The sequence below is a fragment of the Dendroctonus ponderosae genome, unplaced genomic scaffold, assembly GCF_020466585.1.
Source record: "Dendroctonus ponderosae isolate FM_Combo_2020 unplaced genomic scaffold, Dpon_F_20191213v2 Dpon_F_20191213_9, whole genome shotgun sequence".
In the NCBI taxonomy this organism is placed as follows: Eukaryota; Metazoa; Arthropoda; class Insecta; order Coleoptera; family Curculionidae; genus Dendroctonus; species Dendroctonus ponderosae.
In genome coordinates, this window is record NW_026019116.1 from 4,887,010 (window position 1) to 4,912,878 (window position 25,869).

Here is a 25,869-nt window from a genome sequence, read left to right on the forward strand (position 1 = left end):
TATAACCCTAAGCCGGTCCCGGGTGGATTCTCAAGGGACTGGCGTGCGCCAGCCTTGACTAGGAGGGAAAGGATGGAACACAGTTGTTTACTGACCATGACACTTTGGCTGGTTTGGCGTCTCAATAAACGCGCCTGAAAGCTGAACGGCGTGTCAATGGTGTGCTGCCTGCTCAAGCCTGGGTGCTGATTGGCCGCGCTGGTTTGCCGGAACCACGGCAACGAGATTTTGCGCTTGGATTTCGGGGCTTTGGCCGGCCCTGTCGTGTTCGCCGACATCGTTCAGGCTTTCGACACCGCTTCGGTTTCGATCACTTCCTGTTTCGCGGTCGACCACCGATTACCGATAATTCGTTTTCTTCTAAACACTACTTAACACTTAGACGGTATGGACTGGGCAAATATTAAAAGCTTGATGATCACAGAGCGGTTATTACACTGGCACCCTTAGGATTAATGAAAGACCGGGTAGTCGGTGCGGTTTAGCCAAAAATCAGATGATCATTGAACACCTGAAACAGTCAGTGATGGCAGTTGGGGAGGAGCCTCATATCATTGAAAGCTAGATCCGAAAAATCCGAAAAATTTAAGATTCCTAATCGGAATTGGGCGAAAAAGTGTGCGGCGTTTAACAGCAAGACTCCATTCAATCCTGCCAAATTTTCGCCATTTCGCTGTTCAAGATGGAGCTTGATCTAATAAAAGTCAAACCTGGAGGAACCAGTGAGACCCTTCCCCAAAACTAGAGCGAGGAGGAGAAGCCGGGACTGTGAGCGCCCATGAACGCACAACGTTGAGACTGCGAGTCGAAGGAGGCGTCGGGACGACCGGTCATCCCGATTCACGACGAGAAGAAGCGTCGCTTGAGCACCAAGCCGAATGATCCGGCCAACGAGACTGGCTGGCAGCAAGAGGAGGCCCCGGGACCGACTGGAACACGATGTTGCCCGACTGTCGCTTCCAGGAAAGAACCACTGCAAGAAACCCCCCTTCCAGGCCCGCAGGGACTGCCTGGATGGGGCAAAAGGAGTGTAAACCGAAAAGTCTGCGAAGTGAATCGCCACAACTAAAGCCGATTAGCAAAAAATCCAGTTCATACTTGGAGGCCTTGGCAACGCTGGCCTGGAAAGCCACACGCAGGAGCGAGTCCTGTGCAGAAGTATCGCAAGAACAAGACAAGAAATACGCCAATTCCGGCCTTAATTCGGTTTCCTTCCACGATACGAGCCGGTTTTAATTGAATAAGGAAACCTGGCCTTGCAGGAAAATTTCGACTCTAAAACTCGGAGCTCGAGGAAAAATCAATGGAAAATTAATAATTCGTGCCATCAATGAAAACCGTGTTTTCGTGGACATTTACTCGCCCTGCAGGCAGCGTTTTCCTACTAAACGTGAAAAAAACCCACACATTGCCCAAAACACACACACACACCGATCGATTCCCTTGTAGATATTGGCGGCCACTTCAAAGGAAACACTTTTTCCGGCACATTTGCGTGCCCCGAAAGCGTTCAGCTCCTCCAGCTGGAAACGCCACACGACAGATTGATGGATATTTTCGTTTTTCGCAATTAAAAGTGGCACCGAAATTGCGCCGCTCAAATAACGCAAACAATTCCCATTGATATCGACGCCCTCAGAATGCCATCATCTCCCTGCCTCAATAGCGGCAGGATTTGCGCCTATTTGCGCCCAAAACCTTCCGCAAATACCTCCGCCTTTGGGTGGTGAGTGCAAAAGGTCACCGGGACGCGACCTCAGGAGTTTTCGCGCAAAACACCACAATTATCTCTTCGGCTCAGGACCTGGATCTGGGTCAAATCCACCCGAGTTCAAATCGTAGAAAAACGCTCTAAATACCGAGTTATCAAGAAAATGATTTGTGTCGGCCAATTCAGTCAATCGAGAGTTTACGGTGAAAATTAGTGAATGATCAAGACCGACCATGACACTGGTATTTAGCACACGCCGCTGGAATGTTAACGAACGTCTTAATAAGATATTTAGTGTGCACTCGATTAGATAGAAATTTCCTGCGTTTCTTCGCAAACTTGAAAATATACATATACATATTGTACCGTGGATGGCCGAGTATCAAACTCTTTCTTCTGCTTCCAACTTTTATTCACCTCGGTATAACTTTAAATACGGAACACGAACAAACTAACTTCAAAATTACCGTCAACTTCACAACCGATAACAATAAAACGCGGAAAACACGCGTTACAATATAAAACTGCAAATCCTACCTTATCTGAGTCGGTTGTATTGCCAGATCCGAAAGAAGCCAACGAGTTGCGGTCCAGATTCTCCACGCTCTCGTCCAGGGAGTTGCATTCCTCCAAGTCCCTGAAAAAAACACGACTTTTAGGGCAAGCACTTAGGAAAAATCCGTGCTAATTCCTCTCACCTGCTGGACCTCTGGCTGTGGGTCTTCAGCTTGGCAGGACTCTTGGGCAGCGTCAACGGCAACGCCCCGCTAAAGTACGTCTCTTGGATGACTTCGCGCAGTTTCTTCACCCAAAGTTGCTTGGTTTCTAGGCTGGACGCCCTGAGGACGATGCGGTAGTCCGAAATCGGGGCCCTTCCGGTCCAGACGGCAAACTTGCACTCATCACCCTCCATGTGTTCCGTCACCCCCAATTCTGAGGTCTACAACACATTGAGCACTTTACTAACCAACCGATGGCGAGTAGGTCGCACTCACCATCAGCTTGTTCTTGTAGATGTACTTGACTTTCCCGGCCGAGTCCTTAACCTCTTTGGTAAACAGCAGGTAGAGTTCGAAGAGGAAAATGTGCCGGTCTCGGCCCTTGCGGATCAGCTGCTTGGGGTCCCACACTTGAAACGCATCCTGCAGCACGACTTCGCCCAATTTATCGCTGGAAATGTCGCAGCCTTCAAGCAACGACAGATGCATCGCGTCGTTGGCCTTCTTGGGCACATTGAGCATCACTTCCAGACCGTCTTTGATCTCGCCCTGCCCTTCGTTGCAGCAGCTTTGCAGATCTTTGAGCAGCAGTTGGTATTTGGTAATGCGCTGCACTGGCTTGATCAGATAGGCCGCTATGGGGTGCTCAACTTTATGCTTCTTTTGCAACTCCTCGTAATAGTTGCCGCTATGTTGCACCAGCAGCGAGTTGCTCTCCGGTTTGTTCTTGCAATAGTACACGTACATGTCGAACTTTATCGCCCAAGTCACAAAGCAATGGCCAACATCCTCTGGCATCGTCTCGTACTTTTCCAACTCGCGTAGGAATATGGAGTTGTGGAAATTGTAGATCTCCTCCATGTTGCCGAAGATGGTATTCTCCTTGCCCTGTAACGAATGGAACGCAACTTAGTTGAGGAAGAAGTAGGATTTTTTGCAAGAGCCAACCTGAAGGGCCACAGGCACCCCATTGGCGTTCCGAGTTTCGTAAAGGAAGCACTTGATACAAGTCTCCAAGTCCTTAACGTAAGTTCGCTCGGTCTGCAGCAGCTCGGCCATGATAAACTCTTTTCTGCGAGCCGAACGGCGCTTTTCTTCATTCAGCTCTTTAAGGTCTTTGGCTGTGCCGTCTTTGATTTTGCTCTCGAGACTTGGGTCCGAATTCCGGTCAATGGAAAGCTCCTTTTTCTCCGATTCTTCTTCTTGAATTCCTGCAAAACAAGAGCAAATATTCAACAAAAGCATGAATTAGGGCTACGCTGCTTAACTTACCAAGTGTTTCCTCCAGTTGCTGTCTATACTGTTCCATTCTGGAGCTAAAGTCTTTGTAGCGATTGTCTACTGCCGCCACCCATTGCTTGATGGCAGTGGCATGAGCGTGTCCCTTTTCGACCAAACTGTCCGCTAGCTGGATCAGCAGCTTCACGCGCTCCCTGGTTTCTTTGGCAGTGCCCTTGAATTCGTTGTGCTCGCGTAGAAGACTCTCCGTTTCTTCAATGTTATTTCCTTGATGGAAAACCACTTTAATACGTAATAGAGGGCTAAAATCTGGAAAATCTACCTAGGTTGGTGGCATGAGTGGTCAAGTAGCACTCTCCAGTGTCGTGAATCCACTCGATGGCTTGCTTGGCTGAGCGCTCGAACAAGACGAACTGCTGACACTGATCCAAGCGCTTCTTCCTCTGGGTCCAGTGTTCCAAGACCTAAGCGCGTCGTTAGAAACTGAACAGCTACTGCATCTGCAGCTTACCTTGTTCTCCTGGCTGAGTAACTTTTCCAAAATCCCTTTCACTCGCGACTCATGATTCGTTCCAGTGTTCGTGAAGTTGTAAAACTGCAAACTGCGAGTGGTGTATTTCAGGAATGTTTCGGCCGTTCGCCGAGCCAAAGTGCAGGCTTTGAGGAACGCCTCCTTTTGCTCCTGGTGTTTGTTGATCAGCTGCGAAATGGCAGTGGCTTTGTCTACGTTGGGCTGCCCAGTGGCGCACCAGTCTTCATCTCGTCTGCACAGAAGAGCGATTGATTAATTGGGTAACGGTTTCGTTTTTTTTAGAGCTCACCTATATTCTCTCTCCAGGCTGTCCAGCACTGAGCAAACCTGCTCGGCCGTTTTGTAGAAGTTCAGGCTGGCTGTGACCAGTTTGTGCCGCTCTTCAGCGCAGGTTACCAACTGTTGCCACCTCTTGGTTACTTCCTCTGAGATATCCCGGATGCTCTGCGGATCGTAGTGGTTGCCATTGATTAGAGAGTCTGCTCTGTATTTGACCTGGACAGCGGAAGTGTGTGTTTTTTCGATGGCAACCTATTGAACAGGTAAAATCACATTAGGACTAATAGGGGGGATAAAGTGGTAGTAAATACCTGAAACTGCTCATGCTCTTTCTTCAGCAACTCGGCGTCGGCTAGACTGTTGGGAATGGTAAAACTAGCCATAAGCATCGACTCCCCGTTGCGGATCCAACTGATCACCTGGTTGGCATCGTTCTGGAATTGGCCTAACTGGATGCACTGTTCTAGCTTCACTCGCTTCACCTAGAACACCTTCATGAGGCCGCTACTCCCTAAGACTGGTCAGCTCACAAACCTCGGCCAGATCTTCCAGGTCGACTTCGCGGTCGTGCAGGAACTCCAGCAGGACTTGCACTCGGGTCTGCGCGTTGCACTGTGCATCAGCCATCACGCAGATGCCGGAGTTTTCAAACACCTGCACCAACTCCTGGCCTTGCTGCAGTACCTGGTAGGTGGTGTTTTGCATCTGGGATACGCTCTCGTTGTGCAACCTGAACACCCAAAGATTATTAGGATGCAGATTTGAAGTTGCATGAAAAAACAAGCTTTTTTAACGCTTGATATTGAAATCGTCCTTTAGAATGTCGAGAACATCGATGGGGTTTCATCGCCAACAAGCATCGACGTTCTGGCTGGGCCTGTACGGCCCCTAAAATAGTGTTTTTCGACGTACCGAAGGAACTGTTCCGCTTTGGCAATGTCCATGGTGAGTTCGCTGTGCTGCAGCTCTTCGCTCCACATCTCCAACTGTGAGGACACTTCAAGTGCGTCGCGCTCAAACAGTCTCAGTCTTAGGCAGAGATCCAGACGCAGCTTCCTGGCCGCCCATAATTCCTCCAAGTCGTTGCGTTGCTTAGCCAGGCGATCTAAGGCGGATTCCACGGCGCTCACTGATCCGGTTGAGTCCATCTCGCCAATTGCTCTAAAACAACCATTAATGCGTGCTGAATTTCGTTATCAATCACCCCCGTGCGCATTTCCCCATAAAATCCATCAATTTCCCGTTAGCAGTGAACCCAAATTAAATAATAACAATGAAGATGATATTGGCTGCGCGCCTACCATTTCCTCCAATTGGCAAAATGTGCGGCAATTATTCGCTTGATTGTACGTCTTGGGCCGTGGCATTGACCTTATTAAAGCTGCGACTTTAAAAGGAAAACGCAATGAAAAAACGGTTTTTTTTGTCTTAACAGACCGAGGGCAGAGGGAGAGCCCAGAACGTAACCGACATATCTGAGCAGTGAAATAAAATAAAACAGGGTGACTCATGGGTACCACGGCGAGCCCTGAGGCTGTAAAACTTGTCTTGCGAGCGAGCGGTACCAGGCAAGCGAAATTAACCAGGCGCCTAACTGCAAGTCCATTTAATGGCCAGTTTAGGGGCTGAATCGGTGGAAAACGCCCAACAATCCGTGAGGCCTGACAGGCATTTACAACTGCAAAAACCCAACAAAGGAACATAAATTCGTCGATAAGGCGCCTGATGAAAATCGAAAGCAAATTCTCTTAGATGGTACGGTCGAGCGGAGCAACCAAACTGGCAGAATTAAACGGCGTGGGCTGCGATTTTTCGATTCAAAGTCGAACTTTTTGTCAAGCGCCCAAGAACCTTAACCCGAAGCCGCTGGCTGATACAAAGAAGCGCAACCAGCACCTCAAAGCTATCATATTAAAAATCAGTGAACAAGGTAAGGCATGAAAGCTTTCCTTCTAGCGTGACGTAAAAACGAATCGAATATAAATTAATCTAACAAAAAAACGATGTTAACAACCTTTGACGTAACTACAAGATTATGGGCATCAACAGATTTGGTTCTACCTTTTAAAATTGGCCGTATGACGCCAATCAATCATCATACATTCAGTTTGCATTGTCTTTTCAACGCTGTTAAGGCAGCTAAATAAACAATGAAAACTACTTAAGAGCGTTTTCAAAGCACTCGCAATTCGGGCGCAAAATGGCTTTTTGCCATTACTGGCTGAGGCCTCTAAATTATTCGCACATAGGCAATATTTACCTCAACTCTTGCAGAAGGGCTTCGCCTTGGGCAATCGTCGAGGCGCACGCCTCCAAACTCTGCACTCGATGTTGATCGGTTTGCTCCAGCAATCTACAACAAAAGCTCTCAATTGATCAATTGAACAATCGCCCTGCTGTCGGCTGACCTTTCGACTGTTTCCAACCCTTCGGCAGCGCTCTCCTCTTGCTGCAACTCCTGCCGAAGTTCGTCCGCCCAATTAGCCAACTCCTTCTCTCTGGTGTAGAAAAGAACTGCCAAGTCAAGCCGTCGCCTCCGCTGCTCGACTCTGGCAGCGAAACTTGCAACGTGCGCCTCCAGTTCTCTGGCTACGCTGTAGATTTCGTCTGGGTCGCACTCTCCTGTATGCGCTAACTCTTCAGCCGCGGTCAGCAGCTTATCAGCGTTGGTATACGTATTCTGGAATAAAATTACACAGTGAATAATTTTCCCGTTTTCGATGGCTACTTATCTGTCGCAGCATCAGTCACTGTTCAAACACATTTCTTTATCGCTAACAGTCACTGAGATAAAATCAAGTCAATTTTCAGGCATTTACTTCATTAGCTTTGTTTTGTGTGGGGCGATTTTCTTGATTGCGTTTACGTTTACCTGTTGTTGGGGAGATTACCGTAGAACCATTCAGGGTTCGTTAGTCCGCAATTTCAATCTATTTGCGATTGGAGGCAAACCGAAACTAGACAGCGGTTTCTCCACACATCCTTAGCAATTGGAGGGTTTTTGTATACTAACAATTGGTACATTTGCTTTATTAAATTACACGTAAACAATGGGGCCGTTAATCTCTTGCGACGTGCGCCCTTAAGGGTGGAGCACCATTAGACAGACATTACCGTCAATAAAATGCCACGTTTCAAGAACTATTATAGAACAACACAAGGGTGGATTTACTACTTTCTCCCTTGACAGTAAACTGGCATTTTTGGAACATCTGGAATTATTTCCTATGCCATTTCAGCACGACGACCAGCCCTAGAAGGATAAGTTACGCTAACAAACGCCTTAAATAGACCCGAAATTGCTTGCAGCCAGTAGATTCCGTTGCATTACTAACTGCTAGATTAGACTTTCGGCCGAAATTCCCTAGTTCGGGGCCTTTAATTGCGAATTATAGATCTTTTACATATGGAACAGTCAGGGATTCGGGGATCTTAAGCACGCTGTTCCAGACGAGGGTTGTTAGCCAGCATTACTCACCCTCAACATTTTTTCGCTGGGGGCTGCACTGAAGCTGATAGAGCTGATTTGATGATCACCCCAATGTGCGAACAGGGACTATTATCAAATTATTTGACACTTGTCCGTTGGGACGGACAGGGGACATAAGTAATATCACACGACGTTTTGATGTTAAAAAAATATTTGCCTGAAAGATGACAAGGAATTTGCCGGGGCTCAGCTGTACACCCAGCACCCGCCCAATCAATATTGACGAATTTATTCCTAAGGGAACGGAAATTTAATTTAACTAAGTTTCCAAGTCTGAAGCGCCATCAATTGGGAGAAGTTACACGGTTAATTTGCAGATGAACTGCTGCCGCCTTAACCAGGAAAATGCTCAATTTGTACATCAGAAAGTCGCCCAAGGCACTAAGAATTAATCCCGAAAAAACGGCCTCTTGTCAAGTAAAATTAGCCAAAACGCGCCTTATAATACAACTCCAATGTTGCTAAAAAAAGTATATACGTAACTTCAGAGTTTCAGAAAAAAACAATAAGCATGCCTGTCAGCTAAAACTGTTCAGCACTCCCCCAGGGAAACTTTTTCCTCTGTTTTCAACCCGTTATTATCTGCTGGGAACATTTTCCCGATTAAAACGGACGGAAATAATGGCTTTTCAGCAAACATTCGACGTTAAACTGTTTTTGATTGGACGGGCCCTCAATTGCACGTGTTTTTTCCAGATGTTTCCTCGCAATGGAAATTGGTAGCGGTAAAAATACCTTCAGGAAAACCCGCATATCGCGGCAACGTCGATGTTTTTTCGACAGTTTTTGACCTCGACTAGTTGCTATGGAAACGTCATTGGCCCGGCCCATAATAACAAAAGCCTGTCACTGCGAGAGCAAATCTATGGTGCGTTTCGGTTTATTTTGCATGCTGGGATGTCAAACGACCAACAATTAATTAGCGTAAATTCACTACTTGTTTGTGACTTGATCAACGTTTGGTCGCGTCGCAGAACGCCTGAAGAGCTCTTGTCACATGTAAAATACACTAATTATCAATTGCAATTAAGAATAGTGTGTCAAGGTGGCCAAAGTAAATAAACAGCGAGACAAGTTGTAAAATAGCTGTGATGGCAAATGTTAATGAGTTTTCAACAAGTGTATTTAGGCCCCAAATCAAAGCTGATCGACATATGTTCACTTCTACATAAAGGCCCTTTTAGTGCGGTGAAGAATGTTGTAAAGGGCCCCATTGTGCTGCCACCCGAACGTAAACAATCAAACTGGTTGAATGTGTGTATATTATTTCAAATGCATCAAACCCCAAAACGGCACTGGATGACATTTACGATCGAAAATCCGTTCTGGAAATTAAGCGGTTGAAAAACAGAGTCTTGTTGTAGTCCGGGAACCCGCATTAGCAACACGTACACATTAAGATTCCCCGTATCTAATTATTCCGAAAACCAGTACCAGCGGATTGCTTAATTGGTACTATATTTAGAAACTTCAGCGGCCGTTTGCGATTTTCATCAAATCAACCGGTTCTGTCACAATTTTACCAATAATTGTCGTTTGATTGCCGGCCGGTTGCGTTTAATCAATGTTTCTGCAATTTTCCCCGAGTAGTTACTCTCGCAATTGAAATTGTGAAATGAAAAATTATACAGAAAGGAGGCGCACAGGCCGTAAACACTGAACGATTGCTCGGCATGCAGTTGATAAATTAATATGCAAAAATGGTGTGAATGGACCTGCCCGCCCATTATGGTTATCTAGGTTGTAATAGTAACAGTACAAGTGATAAAATTCGGCTCCATAGGATAAGAAGCACATAATGAACTTTTACATATGAAATAGAAGGGTTTTTCGTCCCTAAACCACTTGTTTACAGTGACGACTTTAATTGCTTCGGACATTTAATGGCTTTTTAAGCTCCGACTTTAATAGCCATTCAAAGGGGGATGCTGATTTAATAAAATGCTGTATTGAATTTATATATGACCTGTCACATAAAAAGGGCAATTAATCTTCGTGGGTTATTAAACTATGAGAGGTTCGTGCTTGGGTATAACAACGACGACCATTTTTCAATGCCCAAAAGCGTCAATTTGCGTGCTGTCGCAGGTTTACTCATTTCAAAAGCCATACACTTCGGCCAAGTCTGGTTAAGATTAAACGAAAAACTTGCTCTAGTCGTGGTTTACATCACTATAGGAAATGGATATGCATGTGGGGGGCCCCCATCTTAGCCCACGCGGCCTTTTGGCAGCTTTTCCCGGGAGAAAGTGCCTCGCTTAATAATTAGCACCGGCATACCGATTAATCGACTTGAACCCATCATAGAAGCGCGAGCACAATAAATCGAAGCCCGAACGCAAATTGTTGTTTTTCTGCTCTAGAAATCAATGCAGAAGACTAATCACAGTGACGGATGATCATTAAAACTGATAAGTTTTTACGAATATGCCTAATCAATCATCAACGAAACAAGGATGTCATGGCCTAATTTCGCTTTTTCCGATTAAAAAAAATGCAGAGCAAAGCCAGGAAGAAAAAAATTCAATAAACGAAAATATTCAGCTTTCGGCGGTGAAAACCTAAATAAACCTCCAACGAAAGTACACAGAACTGTGTATTTTTAAATACGGGGGGTTGGAAACATTTTGATCTCCATTTCCAATCCCAACTGGCGCGACTTTATGCACAATCGTAGAATTGAATAAACAGTTTAGGCCGGAAGGCGCACTCATTGAAGGCAAAACAAATCGCAACCGTCTATAGATCAACCGTCACATTGACAACTATTGATGCAATCGGTGATTTGAGGGCATCGTTAAACTGACGTCTTGCAGGCATCTTCAGATTTGTGTCGCCCTGAAGATGCAGGCGATGGGTGCTAGAGAAACACAGTAACAAATTCACATCAAGTACGGCCTGAAAACCCGAAAATTGCCGATTGGTCAAACGATGGCCGCGAAAGTCCTCAAAAATTTACTATTACTGTTTCTATAACCACCGCAAACCAAAAAAAAACAAGAATTAATTAACCATCCAATTACCTATTTCGTCGACAAAAACCAGTCAAAACCCAAACTCGTTGAAACTGTGCACTGAACCATTTTGAAGTTTTTGCGAACAAAACTCAGTGTGAAAAGCCGGTAAAAACTTGTGCGCGTCCCGACGCCGACGACTAAACTCAAAACCGCGTATCGAGATACTGAAGAATCTCTTCGTCTTTGGCGGTTGTGAAAAACTAGCGAGCGAGAGCCCTGTTTGCTTCGCGTGCGCCTGGTACTCCTGCTGAGCTTACGAGGGCCGTTCGATACGTGCCCCAAAGCTGCAGAAACTGGAACCGAAACTCGGCACGTCTAAACTGCACATTAAATCACATCATTACTCCAGACAGACAGAGTCAGAAAACTGACCAGGAATAGTTAGGGCAGAATATTCAACATTCCGAAAGCCCGTTCCAAGCACGCCTGGTAAAGGAGTCTTCAACGGACCGATTAGATTAAAGTAAATGGCAACGGCGGGACGTCAGGAACAAGGCCCAGCAGGCAGCTGGGCTCCTGTTGCTTCCCTTTAAGCCCGTTTGCAGGAATTAAGGAAGCGGGCGGCGACGAGAAACAGCTCGAAATTCGACGGAGAATCGTCAAAATGCCCATCAATTAGAACAAAAATACCAGCCTGCAGGTGGCTTGTATTTGCTGCTGAGATACCCCAGCCCTTAAAGGGTTTAGCGGGGCCAGGGCCATTTCTCAGCGCAAAAGCAACAAAAGCTAATGAGAAAAAGCGCTCATTTTCCCTGCCCTCAAGCCTATTGATTCGAAAGCCTCAACAGGCAAAAAAACCATTTCTTTACGAAGGTTGTGTTTCAACTTGAAGGTTTAGTGACACGGCAAACATCCCGTTAAGAGCTTCCGCTGTTCGCCTGACCGATTTTCAAATGAAAAAATCTCATTTTCCAACATGAAACACCCAACTAAAATATTTAAGACCTTCATTCAATCGAAATTAGGGAGATTATGCTGTGAAAGGGCCTAATTCTGAAACTGAATATTTTTCGGCCGCGTAAGATTCCTATCGGGAATTAGGGTGGCGCATTTCCATATTTATAAGTCGAAATTGCTTCGTTTCAATATAATAATTGAATTTCTGAATGGTTGGATTGGGCCTGGTCGCTTCGGTTCTTTTTACATCCCTTGATTAAAAACCGATATTTATCTATCATCCGCTATGATAGAGCCATCAGATACAGGTGACCTCTCCGGATCGAGATAGAGATTTTTAATTTCCGATTTAGTGGACGCCTTTTTCCGCTTTCAAGTGAGCCAATTAAGCCACACTTTCAGGTTTTTCAACCACCTATTTTCCCTTCTTCCTACGCCCCGTTTTCCTTCGACATTCCCTTGCATTATGGATGTTCTGGGATTCGTCAGAACAGCAAATAATCTCCTCAAACCGACCAAGATGGCCCAAAAAATGCATGTAACTCACCTGAGCTACGTTCTCGAAATGTTCGTGGCTCTTTTGGTAGACGCGCGCCTTCTGCAGGTTTCTGCCAATGCCGGTGTTTTTCCTGATGAACACTTCGCCGTGATTGGACAGCCAATCCAAAACCTGCAAAAAAATATTCCTATAGTTTTGCAAACAAAACGCGATTTGCTGGAACGTACCTGCTTGACGTCCTCCTGGAAAAGCCGCAGCGCCAGCCGTTGATGCAGCTTGATCTTCTTGGCGTGCCATTTTTGCTCCAACGCTCTGTGATGGTTGAGGATCTGATGAATGACCGCCAACACGTGGCTGGCGCCTTCGCTGTAATCCGCTGCCGGATTTCCTCCAGGCCGGTTTTCGTACACAGTCCCGTCGTCCTATTGACACAAAATCATTTAGCCCCAGATATTTTGAATGAACTCAAACCTTTCTAGAAAGCTGCAAGATCGATGAAAATTTCAAATCAGTTGTGCAGCTTTCCAGCGAGGGATTCAGCTCAGCCACTTAAGGTGGAGGAGTTCCAATCGTGCAAAGCTTTGACTAAAATGTAGTAGGTAAAACCAATATTTACATGCTTTTTCTCAGTCCCAGGCTGATTACAAACTTGCACCAAATGATCTAATTGGTAGAGTAGTTTCTTGCTAGTACTATGGACCTGTCACCAAAGAGAAATACTTCAATTACCACCACCGAAATGTATTAATGTGCTTATTAAGTCTAGGAAATAATTAGCCAGCTCCCAAATCCAGGCCTAAAATCATTGAGCATACATTGACAATTTTATCCACACTGTCGGCTTCGGCCGCACTGGGCAACTTGTGGCACACTTGCAGCATCACGTCCAGCCCATTGAGGAGCGCCTGGTAGGAATTGTAGACCTAAAGGCACAAGCTAATGGTAAGGATTTGGGGGGCGAACGGCGCTCTGGAAGTAAACAGCTAGTGCCTACCTCGGTGTACGCCTGGCACATGGATTCGTAGAGATTCTGGTGCTGATGGATGGCGTTTTCCAGCAGCATGATTTCAGTGGGCAAGTTGATGGTTTCACTGGCGTTTTTCCAGGTCGGCACATTCTCGACGTATTGCTCAGCCTTGTGATGGAAAATCACCGAAAGGGCCAACACAGCAGTGCGCTCGTCCAGTCTGGAAATTAACACACAGCTCATAAATCCTACTGGAATTACAATTCAACGCTCAACTAACCCAGCAGCAAAATCCTTCCAAGTGCGGTCCAGTCGCCCAGCCACCGACCTAATATGGGGGGCGGCATAGTGGCCGCCCTCAATGAGCCGGCTGGCCACACTCAAAATCCGATTGATATTCACATACACGTTCATCGACGACATGGTAAAGTGCTGATGATCCTCCTGCAGCTGCTTGGCCAGCTGGTACGTGTGCCCGATCTCCACGTAGTTCAGCAGGAAAACATCACGATTATGGCAAATCCAATCAAACATCTGGAAAAATTAGCGGATAGAAAATAGAAATCAACTAAAAAGCCGCCAAACTAGCCACACACCTTTTCACAATCCTGCTCAAACAGGCGCAGCTGAAAGCACTGATCCAGCTTCAGCTTCTTGTGGTGCCACAGTTGTAGCAGGTGCTGCTGGGCGCTGTGCACAGCTTTCAGGTTTTGCAGCACCAGACTTTTGATGTCATGCAGATCGGGACTGAGGGTGTCCGGGCTGTTTCCACCGCCGCCGCCTCCGCCCTTATCATGGCCCTGACCGGTGTCGTGAATGCCGCATATGCTTTGTAGCAAGCGTTGTCCTGCAACAAAAAAATGTCTCATCAAACGGAATTATTGGCGCCTTCGCCTTTTCGTCAAGGGCCTTGCTTATAAGTATGGAAATGATGGAATGCGTTCCAGGCCTACCTAGGACATCAATGTCCTCCACCGGCGCCTTCATGATTTTCTTCTTCATTTCGTTGTGCAGGTCGATCTTGTGTTTGGCCCCGCTGACGTCGTCCGCAAAGTCATTGCGCGCTAGATCTTCCTGCAAATCGTCAAGCCGATCTAGAAGATCGGCAGCCTGCCAGGAAAACTCCTCAGTCGCTAACCTAGAGCCAAATGTTTTCAGTGGCAGGAACATGGGATGGAGCCATTTGTCATTACCTCGTATCCAACCAATTGGCGTGATCGTATGAAAGAGCGCCTTCTAGATCGGCCGTGAGCTGCGTGGTATCAATAATTTTTGGTAGGGCTTCTATACTTATCATATTTGTCTGGAAGAGAACAATCAATTGTTTGAATTCAATTGAAAATCGTGCGCCTTCGAGCAACACAAACAACAAAGGCCGTTTATCAGGCCGATGTTTCTTTTAATTAACAGCTCGTTCATTAGCAAATGAGCCGTAACCGACATGTTTGCGCAATTAATGTTTAATATACATATTTTCAAGTCAATGACTTGTTCACGGATTTTCAACGGGCGGGAGAATAAACGAGGCAAATCGACGGGTGGGCTCACCTCAAATTTGTACTTATGTGATCCTAAGGAGGTGCGCTGCTTCTGCCAAAAGTTGTCCGGCTTGACTATGAGCGCCTGATGGACGGCCCCTTGGGGAAAGTGCTCGTGTAGGGCTTTGAGGATGGGCTTGACCGTCGACCAGGTGGCTCCTCGCATGTCCACCAGTACAGTGAACCCCAAATTGCGCGCCTCATCGCTGGAACAACACAAATTTCGTTAGAAATAAATTGCAACGCGACAGCAGCATCAATAAAAAGACAAATTGTTCGCGGCATTCCAGCGAGGCCAATTACAGTGCAACTTGAACGCCAAGTAGCTGTAAATTATGGCCGCAAATACTCCGAAAACGTGAATGCGCTAGTTTACACGTTATTCGGACATTGCTCAGCAGGATAATTCATGGTCGTGGTTCAATGGTGTGTGACCCATCTGGCATTCCTTTGCATCAGCATGCTTGTCTGCAACATGCCCACTCAAAAGAATTACGACTGGACCTCCATCCAGGCAGGTAATTTTCCTGGATTTTCCCTATAGGTCGGCGGCCATTAACCGTAATTAATTTTTCCACATTTCCCTACTAATTGCCAATTAATTCAGCCTGGAATTCTCGCGTTTCCAAGAAGCCATTAAGCCCATATAAACCGCTTGCCTGCCTGGCTGTTAAGTTTCAATGGTGCTTGCAAAAGTTGGCAATGGTCGATGGTTCTTGTACGCAAAGCAAACAGAATCAATCAAGCAAATATGATTCGGTTGACCACATTGAGACCAGCCGAATGATTTACTCGAATCGTTGCAAGAAACCCATTGAAGGCGAGGTCCAGTTAAATGTACTGTAAAAGTGTTTAGAATAACCCGAAAATGCACAAGTACTGTTACACAACGCGCTATTTTTGTAAACGCCCGCTAATTGAGATAATTTATTACAATCCGACGAAGGTGGCCGACAGCCTTTTAATCGAAGATGTTTGGCATACAAAGGTTTCAAATGATAGAGCCGAATGGGAAAATTGGCTAATTCCTGGCACCAATGCAGCAGGACAATCGCAAATCTCTCACGCTTTCCTTCGCAGACGCCATCAAGAACAGCGTCTCGTTGAATTACGTCCGAAGACTGTCTTTGGAATAGTGCCAAGCTCGTAATAATAATAAGGCGCCAAGCCATGTACAGCCAGCCTCTTTATCTACGCATATTCCGAAGAATCTTTCGGAATTTCGGAATGAGAATCTATCGGAAAACTTTCAATAGGGAAAGAAATTGGGATCGACCTTTTGTGGTCTTCGGAAAAGCAAATCCGCCTTTTCGTACAATTTATTTCTTTTTTGGTCCCAACGTTTCGCTGCTACGGAGACAAATATACCTCTGAAGATGGCAGCCATGCGTTCCAGCAAAACGTTCGAACGAAAACAGACCCATCCTAAAAATATCCACCATGTATATCTGCTGGAAAGTTTCCACCCTCTGGCAAACAAACCCGTAATCGAATCGAGCTCTAAAACGATGTACGCCCGCTATCTTAATCCGACGGGCCATGTTTCCGACACAAAGTCGCCCTGGATGGCAGTGAAATTTGCAATTCAATGGGCGGAGCCCTGATTTGTCCGGACTAGATGAAATCCGACTATTTGCTTGCAAACTCGATTACTTACTTGGGAATGGACATCAGATACTGCAACAGTCTTTTGTAGTCCTCCGGCTTAGCGCGTTCTCTTCGGGGATTGGCTGGGAAGGAGAGCACTGGGCCCCCCCGCCGATCTCGGCCCCCTGTCAGCACCACCAGTCGCTCCTGAAGCAGGGGCATCAAGTCCAAAGCTCGCTGGCCATCCATACTGGAATGGGCTGAAAGGAGACACTGTTTAAGCAATGCGACTTGCAGACTAATAAGAATGATAGCATACGCCTGTACTTTTAAATCTTAATTAAGTACTGACTTCAGTTATACTTTTCTATGCTATAAATAGTCAATTGACTGAACCAGAGTTTTTATTGCCCCAATTGAACCTGGAAAGTCTTTGGAATCTCACCCAAAGACTTTCGTTTCTTGTGCCTGAAGCCGGTAGAGTGCCAGCTGTGCGGCCGGCGTTTTGGAGTGCCCAGATGGGAACTTCTGGATGAACCGGGCGACCCATCTGGAACAGTATCCATTGCAAACCGAGGTGACGATACCGTCCGTTCCCTTTGGAACGTCCGTTATCAGCGACGATTTAACCCCGTATTGATCTCAGCCAATGGGTATTTTTAGATAGTTTGAGTCCGAAGGATCGCTCAGCAGTTGCAGCGAGAGTTCCCAAAGAAAATTCACTTGAATGGTCGCTCCAAAACATTCCCATAAAAATGCTTGTTATGCTAGCCATATGGTTCTGGGCCTGAAAATGTGTTTATTTTGGCATCACTGGATGTGACGACTACTTTCATTTTCCTTTTCAAACGGTTAACGTGTCATCCTCGCGTTTTCGGGTATTGTTCCGCAAACAATCGTGAGAAAGCCGCGATTTGCATTAATTTATTGCTGAATTCTTCTGCGAATCTAGGCAATCTTCTTTTCTGGCTTCGCTAAGCCGAAGTGGATTCTGCGAATTACGGATTCAGAGATTTTTCAATCTTAGCAAACCGTTTTGGTGAGAATGTTTTCAAAGCACTTGCGATAGAAAAAGTCGTCAGAAATGGTGAGCGACAAAATCCCGATCAAATTGATTGCGGCAACCGCACAAAACGCGACAAATGCCTGGATTTTCACGGAAAATCGCCACGAGCACTCTTCAACTGAAACTAACCCAGAATAGAGCGATTTACCCTCTCAGCGGCTTCCACGTGACGTCATGGCAGTGGAAAGTCGTCCAGAGGCGGCGCCATGGAAAAACTCAATCTCGAATTGTTCAGGCATGTGACAAGCTCGCATTTTCACTATCTGCCATTGCTCAACACCTTTGAATAGAAAATCGAAGATTGTGGCAACACTTTCCGATTGTCTTCGTCCATCAGCAAACAATGAGGCCCGCCAATCCGGCTATTGTTGAACAATTCCGACAGTTTCCGTGCAATGGATAAAAATGATTAATTTTAGTGCTCCCGCTGCGTTATGGCTCAGGGCAGGTTTGGGGGCCTAATGGCTTTTCCCCATTCCATTCGCAGACAAACAACCAACCGGAGAACGTGGGTTTTTTTGTCTCTAAGCAGACGAGTGCCCACTTCGGCTCAAACGAACTATTTGCGCTTGTAAACAAGCTGTTAATTTTCAATTAAATTGCCAGGAATCCCGGTTATTTTCTGTCGGAAAAACGCTGAGCTAAACTTCACCACATATCGCAGATGCTTGGATTCAAAACACCTGAAAATCGTGCAAAATCCCAAATTTTTACTGCTGGGTAAACGATGGACGAAACATAAACTCGCGCTCTATTTAAAAAAAAACTGCTCCGCGCACAGAGTCAATAGAAACTTGGAAACCATTGTAAACCGTTAAGTCTTAACACTCAAGAATTTCCAGTTAAATTGCGTGTAATCCCAAGAAATTATTTTTCCATGGGGAAAACGCTGCGCTAGACATGAACGTTTCCACATAAGTGCGCGCTTTGATAAAAGAAATTGGATGGTGCTAAAATCTGGAGGAAGCCAAAAAAAATCGACAGTGCTAAACCAGACCCAAAAGAAACTTGAAAGTTTGGAAAACCCAAAACACCCTTTGGGTTTTCCACAGCTTTGTAATAAATTGATTGTGGAGAAGACTGTGTGTGTTTTTTTCTATTTTCTACTTGAACAAACGACAGTTTATTAATAATACTGAATGTCCATGGGGGCACTTAGAAGGCACACGCCGTCACACCCTGGACACGCTCATTGAATAGAAATGAACCGACTAGTTACAGTTTTTGTCCTTGTGGAACAGTGGCGGAATTTTAAGACCACAGACGGTCCGCAGGCCTGTTTGGGCATATTAATTAAATCGAAACGACCTGAAAACCTGCACTGCTAAAAAAGGATTTTCATCCGGGATTTTATCGTCGAATCGACACGTTTCCCGAACGAACGTAAACAAAGCCCATAAAGTTTGCTCATTTCCTGGATTGTCTGCCGGCTTGTCATCGGCCAGTGGGAATTTTAATTTTATCTGGAAACTATCGCAATGATGGCGGCACAACTCTGTGTAGAGGAAATTAACTGGATCAATGTCGCAAGCAGGTGTTGCTAGAAGCTGACGCTTCTAATTAAAAGGAAAAACTGGACATTTGAGCTATTAATACAACGCACAAAATGAGTGTGGTGTTGATGATTGCTCACTGATAGGACCCACTGGGACTTAATAAGGAAAACCCGAAAGAAAAGGCAAAATTATGCTGTTAATAAAGCAATACCACGCGAAGCTGTTGCGTTGTATACAGGCTATTTTCGTACTATGTCTTCATGCCATCTAATAAATAATTTACAACAGATGAACACAGAATTGCAAAGAACTGTTTGCTAGAAACTATAGAACCTGGGCTGATGGTTTATGCAACCAGAAGGCTTTTAGATTAGTGAGTGTTGGTCATTTTCCACACGGAGTACAAATGTTGGAATAGTAAAAGGACTTCTTGTTGTTGATAAAGCGCACATTAACCCCAAGTCCGGCACATAACCAATGAAAAGTTCTGGCCAGGATTTTAGCGTCCAACTAAGGACTGCAACTTCGAGCTGCACTGATTTGTTGTTGCAAGTGCCATAAATAAAAAATCGATAATATTCCAGAAATCAATCCAAAGCTGTGACGATGTGGGGGGCCCCGATGTGCCAACAGCAACTCTCCAATTCACCATTGAAGTAGCAGGAGAGTCTCATTAAAATCTGACAATGCAGGCCCCGAAATTCGTTTCCGAAAAACAAAAAAGTTGACACTTACCTTTAAAATCGGCAGCGGGCTGTTTGATTAATCCACTCGGCACTTACACTAGAGGTTTATTGTCACCATTTTAGACGTGTTTTCATTTAAAACTAGTCTTAAAACTACTAAAAACTCAACGAAACCAGTAAAACTCCCGACGAATCGTCCATATCAATCAGACATTGTTCCAAACTGACATTAGCGATGGATTTCAAAGCGGAGCTTCCGCCAAGGCGCATGATCTTCCACACAAAGAGGCAACTGCTTGAGGCCAGCCGCATACATCATGCTTCATCGGCTGGTTCGGCTTATTTATTTCTCTATTTCGCATTAAAAATGTGGATGGTTTATTTTCCACAAGCCTCTTGGATGGGATCCAGAGCCCAAAACGGCGCTTCGCCTGCCCTCTGCGGCGAACGCGATGAAGCTCCGCACTCCAACAATTCCCACTGCTTCGGATGAATGGGCGGTCTCTACAAAAGCACCGGGACCTAGATGGAATGATGGAAAACCACCCCAAGTAGCTGATTTTCACTTAACTACACTTTTCCCGAAAGGATTTTTCGGAAAATTATCTGCAACCCCGGGGCGCGACCTGACAGTTAACATGGCGGAAAACAAAAGCGAATCTGTAAACAAATGGCGCAGGACATTAACATCGACAGTGTTGAAAGCGCATGCGCCTCTTTTGAGTGTTTGAAAGCGCATTCGCCAACACGTCATGAAACAGTAAAACAAACATTACTCATATTCATTTTTTAAAACCTGGGGAAATGGGGGCATCAAAAACAAACGCCGGATTCGAAGGCCTATAGCTACCGTCACATATGGATGCGTTAACAAACAGCGTTTGCCCGTCGAAGCTGGCGCCATAACCTGAAAGTGTGGGCGCCGATCGGAAAAACTGGCTTAAACTGCACGTTCAATCACTTGCCTTCATGAATATGTCCAAAAATGTGGGACTTGGGTCGTACTCTGACCTGGACTGTCCTCAGCAGCTCCACACATCCGGCTCGTTGGCCGAAGTTGGTAAGGTCGCCGTGTCCAAGAGGGGGCCCGTGGGTGATCAGCACATCGGTGTCCGCCGGAATCAGGTTCCACTTATCCAGGCACTGTTTGCCCCGCATTAACTTAAAGCCACGGCGCCCTATATGGTTTGGCTGCCTAGAAGCGGCAGGATCTTAGTTTGGTTTCGACTGTTGTTGCGGATTCCCTCTCACCAGGGGCTCCCGAAGATTTTAACTCCGCAAATGGTCACACCGGAGTCCTCTAGGTAACTACAATTTGTTAAATCCTGCCGCGCATTGTTTACTTCTCCCGTGGAAAACCGGCGATCAAACGACTGTTCGTGGTTTCCTGCTATCACTATTTTGTACTTGTGCTTCAACGTTCCTAGAAAGTTCAACTTTAACGGTGATATGACAATGTATAAATATCTATACCTAGCCAGTCATTGAACGCAATAACCTCGTGTCGTTCTCCTTCCATGGTAAAATCGCCGGCATGAATGAAAACATCCCCTTCTGGTACATTACACTGTAAATGTTTGGAATGCGTGTCGCTCATGCACACAAAGCGCAGCACATTTTTGCTAGGGGGAGCCTGCAGAACATGCCACAGGTGTTGGGGCACGTAAATATCAGTAAAGAATTGCAACCGCCTGATGTGATTCCACAAAAGCGTTGGATTATTGGTTAGAGGATGCACTTGCACTATATTTTCCATTTTTGGACGCGGAGTAAACTTAATAAAACTAATCCGAACTCATAATAATGTAGACTCATTATAGATACTTAACTCTCTGATAATGATGGTCAACTGATAACCATAGATAAAGACAAATAACTGGTAATCGGTTTTATTCCTGATCAAGATGGCAATTTTAATTATTTATAAAAAATTTAGTAGGTAGGCATAAGAAACTCATTAAGTGTACTTTTGTCGTTGGCTTATTTTTAGTAAAAAAACCTGTTGATTTTCAAACAAAAACAAATTTTGCTGGCCATGTGGCTGAGCAACATTGCGCGCTTTCCGATATTTCCCGTAACTCTCTCGGCGCATTTTCACAGCACAGCGTTTCAACGAAACTACCGTGAAAGTAATACATAGAGAAGCAAATACATATTTTCCAGAGCTTTAAAAATTTAATTAAAACCAATTTCGCACAAAAGGCATCGATTCAGCAACTAACCAAAAACTGCCATTAATCATCCCCCTTGAGGGGGATATTTTGTAAAACTGACATTTGCGGCACTAACCCAACTTTTTATAGTTTACATCTGCATAACCATAACATCCCGCTCTTGAAATTGTGAAATTTAGCTAGTTATTCACTAAATCACACAAGGAAAATGTTGGCGACACAAACGATGAACCAGTCCGGGATTCCGGACAAAATGTGGCAGCCCCCTTTTGTCCAGTTCGAGACCACGTAAGTTTAAAGGGGCACCTGAAATGCGTTCCAACCTGGCCCAACATACTAACAGCACCCTTCCCCAGAATGGGCGAGTTTGTGATCGAGCTCTACTGGAAACATGCACCGCAAACCTGCCGAAACTTTGCGGAACTTGCCCGCAGGGGCTACTACAACAACACGATTTTCCACCGAATCATCAGCGACTTTATGATCCAGGGGGGCGACCCAACCGGTATTATTTGTTGTATATTACTCTACTGCCCTACAACGGGTTTTTTTGGGATGCAGGCACAGGAAAAGGGGGCATGTCGATCTACGGGCCGTCGTTCAAAGACGAAATCCATCCGGAGTTGAAGCACAGTGGGGCCGGAGTGCTGTCGATGGCCAATTCGGGTCCCGACTCCAATGGCAGTCAGTTCTTTATCACATTGGGGCCCACTCAGTGGCTGGACGGAAAACACGCGATTTTCGGACGGATACACGCGGGTATGCAGGTGATTAAAAGGATTGGGTTTGTTGAGACTGATAGGAATGATCGGCCGGTGGACGAGGTCAAAATACTAAGGGGAAAGGTCCTGAAGAGCTAGCAGGACCAATAAAAAAACACCTACTAAAAAATGTATCTTAATTGCATTATCCTAAAACTGTGCCCCTCGAAGTTCAATTAATTAAAGGCGATTTCTCAGCACAGTTGTTTTCAATTGTAGTATAGTATGGTATGTAATTCTTAACAATTAAAGTGTGGAATCAGAGGGGTTTAATAAGGGACATTCGAGAACAAATATGATACACTTTCCCCGTTGTGTGTTCGTCTTACGGCCTCAGCGAACATCATAGAAACGTCGATGCACTGACAAAAACAAAAAAAACTAAGCACATTTCAAGAAAACCCCGACTCACTTACCTGCACTTTGTTGCACTGTTGCATGTGCTGATCCTGGGGAATGGTGTTGGTCACCACTACGGCCTCAAAACACGCATTATTTATCCGACTGATGGCCGGTCCGGAGAAAATCCCGTGGGTTAAAATGGCATAAACTTTAGTTGCGCCGGCTTCCATCAGCTTTTCGGCAGCATGGCAGATCGTTCCGCAAGTATCTGCCATGTCGTCCACCAAAATCGCCACGCGATCTTTCACATCTCCTACCAGGACCATGCTGGCCACCTCGTTGGCTTTCTTTCTGGAAACCAGCACCAAATTCACCCCAAACCGGGCAAAACCATTCAACTAGTCTTTACCGTTCTTTGTGAATGAGGGCAAACTCAACATTGAGCCTGTCGGCGATGGAAGTCACCCTCTTGGCACCGCCAGCATCTGGAGACACTATAATGCTATTCCTCCATTCGACGATGTTTTCCTTGATCCACTTCAGCACTGCTGGTTCAGCGTAGCTGAAAAACCATCAGATTCACGTGTGTTTGCAACGGCAGAATTTTTGCTGGGGACTTACAGATTATCAACAGGAATGTCGAAGAAGCCCTGAATTTGGGAGGCGTGCAAATCCATGGTGATTATGTGATCGGCGCCTGCTACCGAAAGCATATTTGCGACCAGTTTGGCGGAAATCGGGGCTCGGCTCTATAAAGCAAATCGATCATTATCAAGTGTTCCCGATACGGTTGCAAAAAACCCCAATTTCATAAGTGTACACGAAAAGCATGCAAAGCTCTGAGTCATAAAAGAGCACACTTGGGGCTGGATTCATCAAGCCTGAAATCCCTGCTGTTAGTAGAGCATGTGCCCCGATGGCTTTCGTTTCATGCAATATAAGCCAGAGATTCACATTATATTATCATCATCTGAGACAAACCCATGAGGCCGCAATTGCTCTTCAAATATTGATCATGTTAATTAGTGAATAAACAATGGTCAAAATGGGAGTTGAATTTAGAAATAACAATAAATCGATTGATCGGCTTGTTGCACAAACAAATATGTTTTGGTGTATGAGAAATAGCGAAAACATTACTCAAGGGGGTCTTGATAACTGGACCAAGCAGAGGTCGAAGTTGCGACAGCCAGAAATAAAAACGCACGCGATAGAAGAGAAATCAACACGTTGGAACCGCATCAGGACAAAAACAAGCCATTAGAACAATCAGAATGAAGCAAAACATTTGGAATTAGACGGAATGAAGACATTACATTCAAAGACAACACCACATCTTGTAAATGAACCCCAAGCAACCCTCGTTTTCTGAACATTCATCGTCCCTGACTTAAAAGTATTTTACCCGAAATTTCCATTCGATTGACTTCCACTTTTCAATGTGGCGTTCCTTGTCCGTCTCCATATTCTAAAAAATTCGGTAATCTTAGACTCAGATGCCCGCCGTTTTCACACAGGTAAAATAAGCCCCTTGCGCGGAAACCATCACTAGTTTATGTGTTAACTAAATTGACTAGGGAGTTTGAGGGAGAGTCTACCTTGTCTTTCTTGTCTTGGCGGGCGTAGGGAAAGCAGGGAATCACAGCAGTCACTCTACAAGCGGAGGCGATTTTGCAGGCGTTGATCATGATGAGCAGTTCCATAAGGTTGTCATTCACTTCGCCGGAGCCCGATTGCACTATGTAGACGTCCTCGCCTCGCACTGATTCCCCTATTTCCACACTATGGATATTCAAAAACTTTGTTTAAGCGGTGCTCATGACTTGATGTTTGTCGGAGTTTCGCGTTATTTTTAATTTTCCCTTTAAGGACACTTAAAATAAACTAGTTGCAGTGCTAGAAAACATTGACAAATTTTTAGTACTTTAAGGGAAAATTAAAAAGACTGCCAGACCGAAGCTCTGACAGACATAAGTAGGTAGGCACATGAGACCTTTTGCGAATTAAAAACACTGATTTTCTGCAGATTTTTCAGTTAGGTTAAAAAATGTGGTAGAAACGTTGTCACAAAAAAAACAGTGTTTTTCAAAATCCGCAAAACCCTCATCATTTACTTCAATGGACAATGGTTAAATGGGCATGATTCTAGGTTATAAATCAGATGTGCCTCTGTTGACGAGATTAAAAAAGAAAAATCCTTGAAGAATGCGAATAAAATTTGATTGAGGTGAATTGTTTTCTTATCAATTAAGCCTGTTTAATGTTTGGATGGATTAAGGCAATTTCAATTACCCAGATGATAGAGTTTCGGTTGTAGCAACGCTGTGTTGAAGTACGAAGTTCCTCCAAAACAACAGCATGTTCTTGATAAATGTTGACACTTTCCCGGTACTGAGTAGCAGCCCCATAGGGCCTGCTCTCTCATTAACCTCAATCACTTGCCAACTCAATTACCGAATGTAATTCAGATTAACGTTGATTGTTGCGACAACGTGGTTTCATTGAGGGGAACGAACACAGGAAAACTTACTTACCAGGTCTCCAGATTGGAGAATTTCTTCGTGACGACTTTTCCAACATCTATGCCCAGTCGATCGACGATCCCCTGCGCCAGATCTGGATGGCTAGTGCCCGAAAACACTTTGATGTTCGGCATTCTAACTTCGAGATCAATCTGGAGCTCCTTCAACTTGGTAGGCGAATTATTCAGTGTTGGACCCGATTGCGAGGCGCCGGGCATCACTATGTAAAACTGACAATGTTGGTCAATCGCTCGACCAATCACAGATCGGTTTGGGGTGACAGACGTCACCATTAGGTCAAGACAGCAATGGATGTTGCTGATTTCACAAGAATTTTTCAAAATTTT

General features: G+C 45.2%; 4 protein-coding genes across 8 annotated transcripts in view; 1 reads left to right on the forward strand and 3 right to left on the reverse strand.

The window, feature by feature from the left end:
- Window positions 1-20,292, reverse strand: part of LOC109541755 (triple functional domain protein) — a gene marked incomplete in the record, with an annotated part of 34,810 nt that extends 14,518 nt beyond the window's left edge. Inside the window, 24 exon segments of the mRNA XM_048669813.1 lie at window positions 2,249-2,348; window positions 2,410-2,651; window positions 2,707-3,318; window positions 3,379-3,641; window positions 3,703-3,936; window positions 3,992-4,133; window positions 4,181-4,433; window positions 4,491-4,732; window positions 4,792-4,962; window positions 5,015-5,210; window positions 5,393-5,641; window positions 6,741-6,833; window positions 6,889-7,160; window positions 12,432-12,554; window positions 12,611-12,805; window positions 13,000-13,083; window positions 13,378-13,570; window positions 13,631-13,884; window positions 13,947-14,197; window positions 14,304-14,488; window positions 14,544-14,653; window positions 14,899-15,094; window positions 16,546-16,735; window positions 19,773-20,292. Of these exon segments, the coding sequence (XP_048525770.1) occupies window positions 2,249-2,348; window positions 2,410-2,651; window positions 2,707-3,318; window positions 3,379-3,641; window positions 3,703-3,936; window positions 3,992-4,133; window positions 4,181-4,433; window positions 4,491-4,732; window positions 4,792-4,962; window positions 5,015-5,210; window positions 5,393-5,641; window positions 6,741-6,833; window positions 6,889-7,160; window positions 12,432-12,554; window positions 12,611-12,805; window positions 13,000-13,083; window positions 13,378-13,570; window positions 13,631-13,884; window positions 13,947-14,197; window positions 14,304-14,488; window positions 14,544-14,653; window positions 14,899-15,094; window positions 16,546-16,724 (4,839 nt within the window).
- Window positions 20,293-20,495: 203 nt separating this feature from the next.
- On the reverse strand, window positions 20,496-21,940 carry LOC109541700 (metallophosphoesterase domain-containing protein 1). The gene is made up of 4 exons (XM_019910622.2): window positions 21,197-21,940; window positions 20,975-21,146; window positions 20,689-20,918; window positions 20,496-20,630 (listed from the first exon to the last, which is right to left on the reverse strand). The coding sequence occupies exons 1-4, from the start codon at window positions 21,477-21,479 to the stop codon at window positions 20,506-20,508; spliced, it is 810 nt and encodes a 269-aa protein (XP_019766181.2). The 5' UTR covers window positions 21,480-21,940; the 3' UTR covers window positions 20,496-20,505.
- A 26-nt stretch (window positions 21,941-21,966) lies between these two features.
- Window positions 21,967-22,858, forward strand: LOC109541762 (peptidyl-prolyl cis-trans isomerase-like 1). Its single transcript, XM_019910715.2, has 3 exons — window positions 21,967-22,185; window positions 22,254-22,402; window positions 22,459-22,858. The coding sequence occupies exons 1-3, from the start codon at window positions 22,106-22,108 to the stop codon at window positions 22,755-22,757; spliced, it is 528 nt and encodes a 175-aa protein (XP_019766274.1). The 5' UTR covers window positions 21,967-22,105; the 3' UTR covers window positions 22,758-22,858.
- The window catches only part of LOC109541758 (ribose-phosphate pyrophosphokinase 1), a 3,989-nt gene continuing 898 nt past the window's right edge, over window positions 22,779-25,869 (reverse strand). Inside the window, exons 2-8 of one of the 5 annotated variants that reach the window (XM_019910704.2) lie at window positions 25,535-25,742; window positions 24,599-24,782; window positions 24,406-24,468; window positions 23,622-23,749; window positions 23,410-23,562; window positions 23,075-23,351; window positions 22,779-23,020 (exon numbers count right to left, since the gene is read on the reverse strand). In XM_019910704.2, the coding sequence (XP_019766263.2) occupies window positions 22,928-23,020; window positions 23,075-23,351; window positions 23,410-23,562; window positions 23,622-23,749; window positions 24,406-24,468; window positions 24,599-24,782; window positions 25,535-25,742 (1,106 nt within the window). In that variant the 3' untranslated portion in view covers window positions 22,779-22,927. Of the gene's footprint in view, window positions 23,021-23,074; window positions 23,352-23,409; window positions 23,563-23,621; window positions 23,750-24,405; window positions 24,469-24,598; window positions 24,783-25,292; window positions 25,444-25,534; window positions 25,753-25,869 lie in introns of those variants that run through there. The other 4 variants (XM_019910707.2, XM_019910708.2, XM_019910706.2 and 1 more) reach the window with 4 other exon arrangements.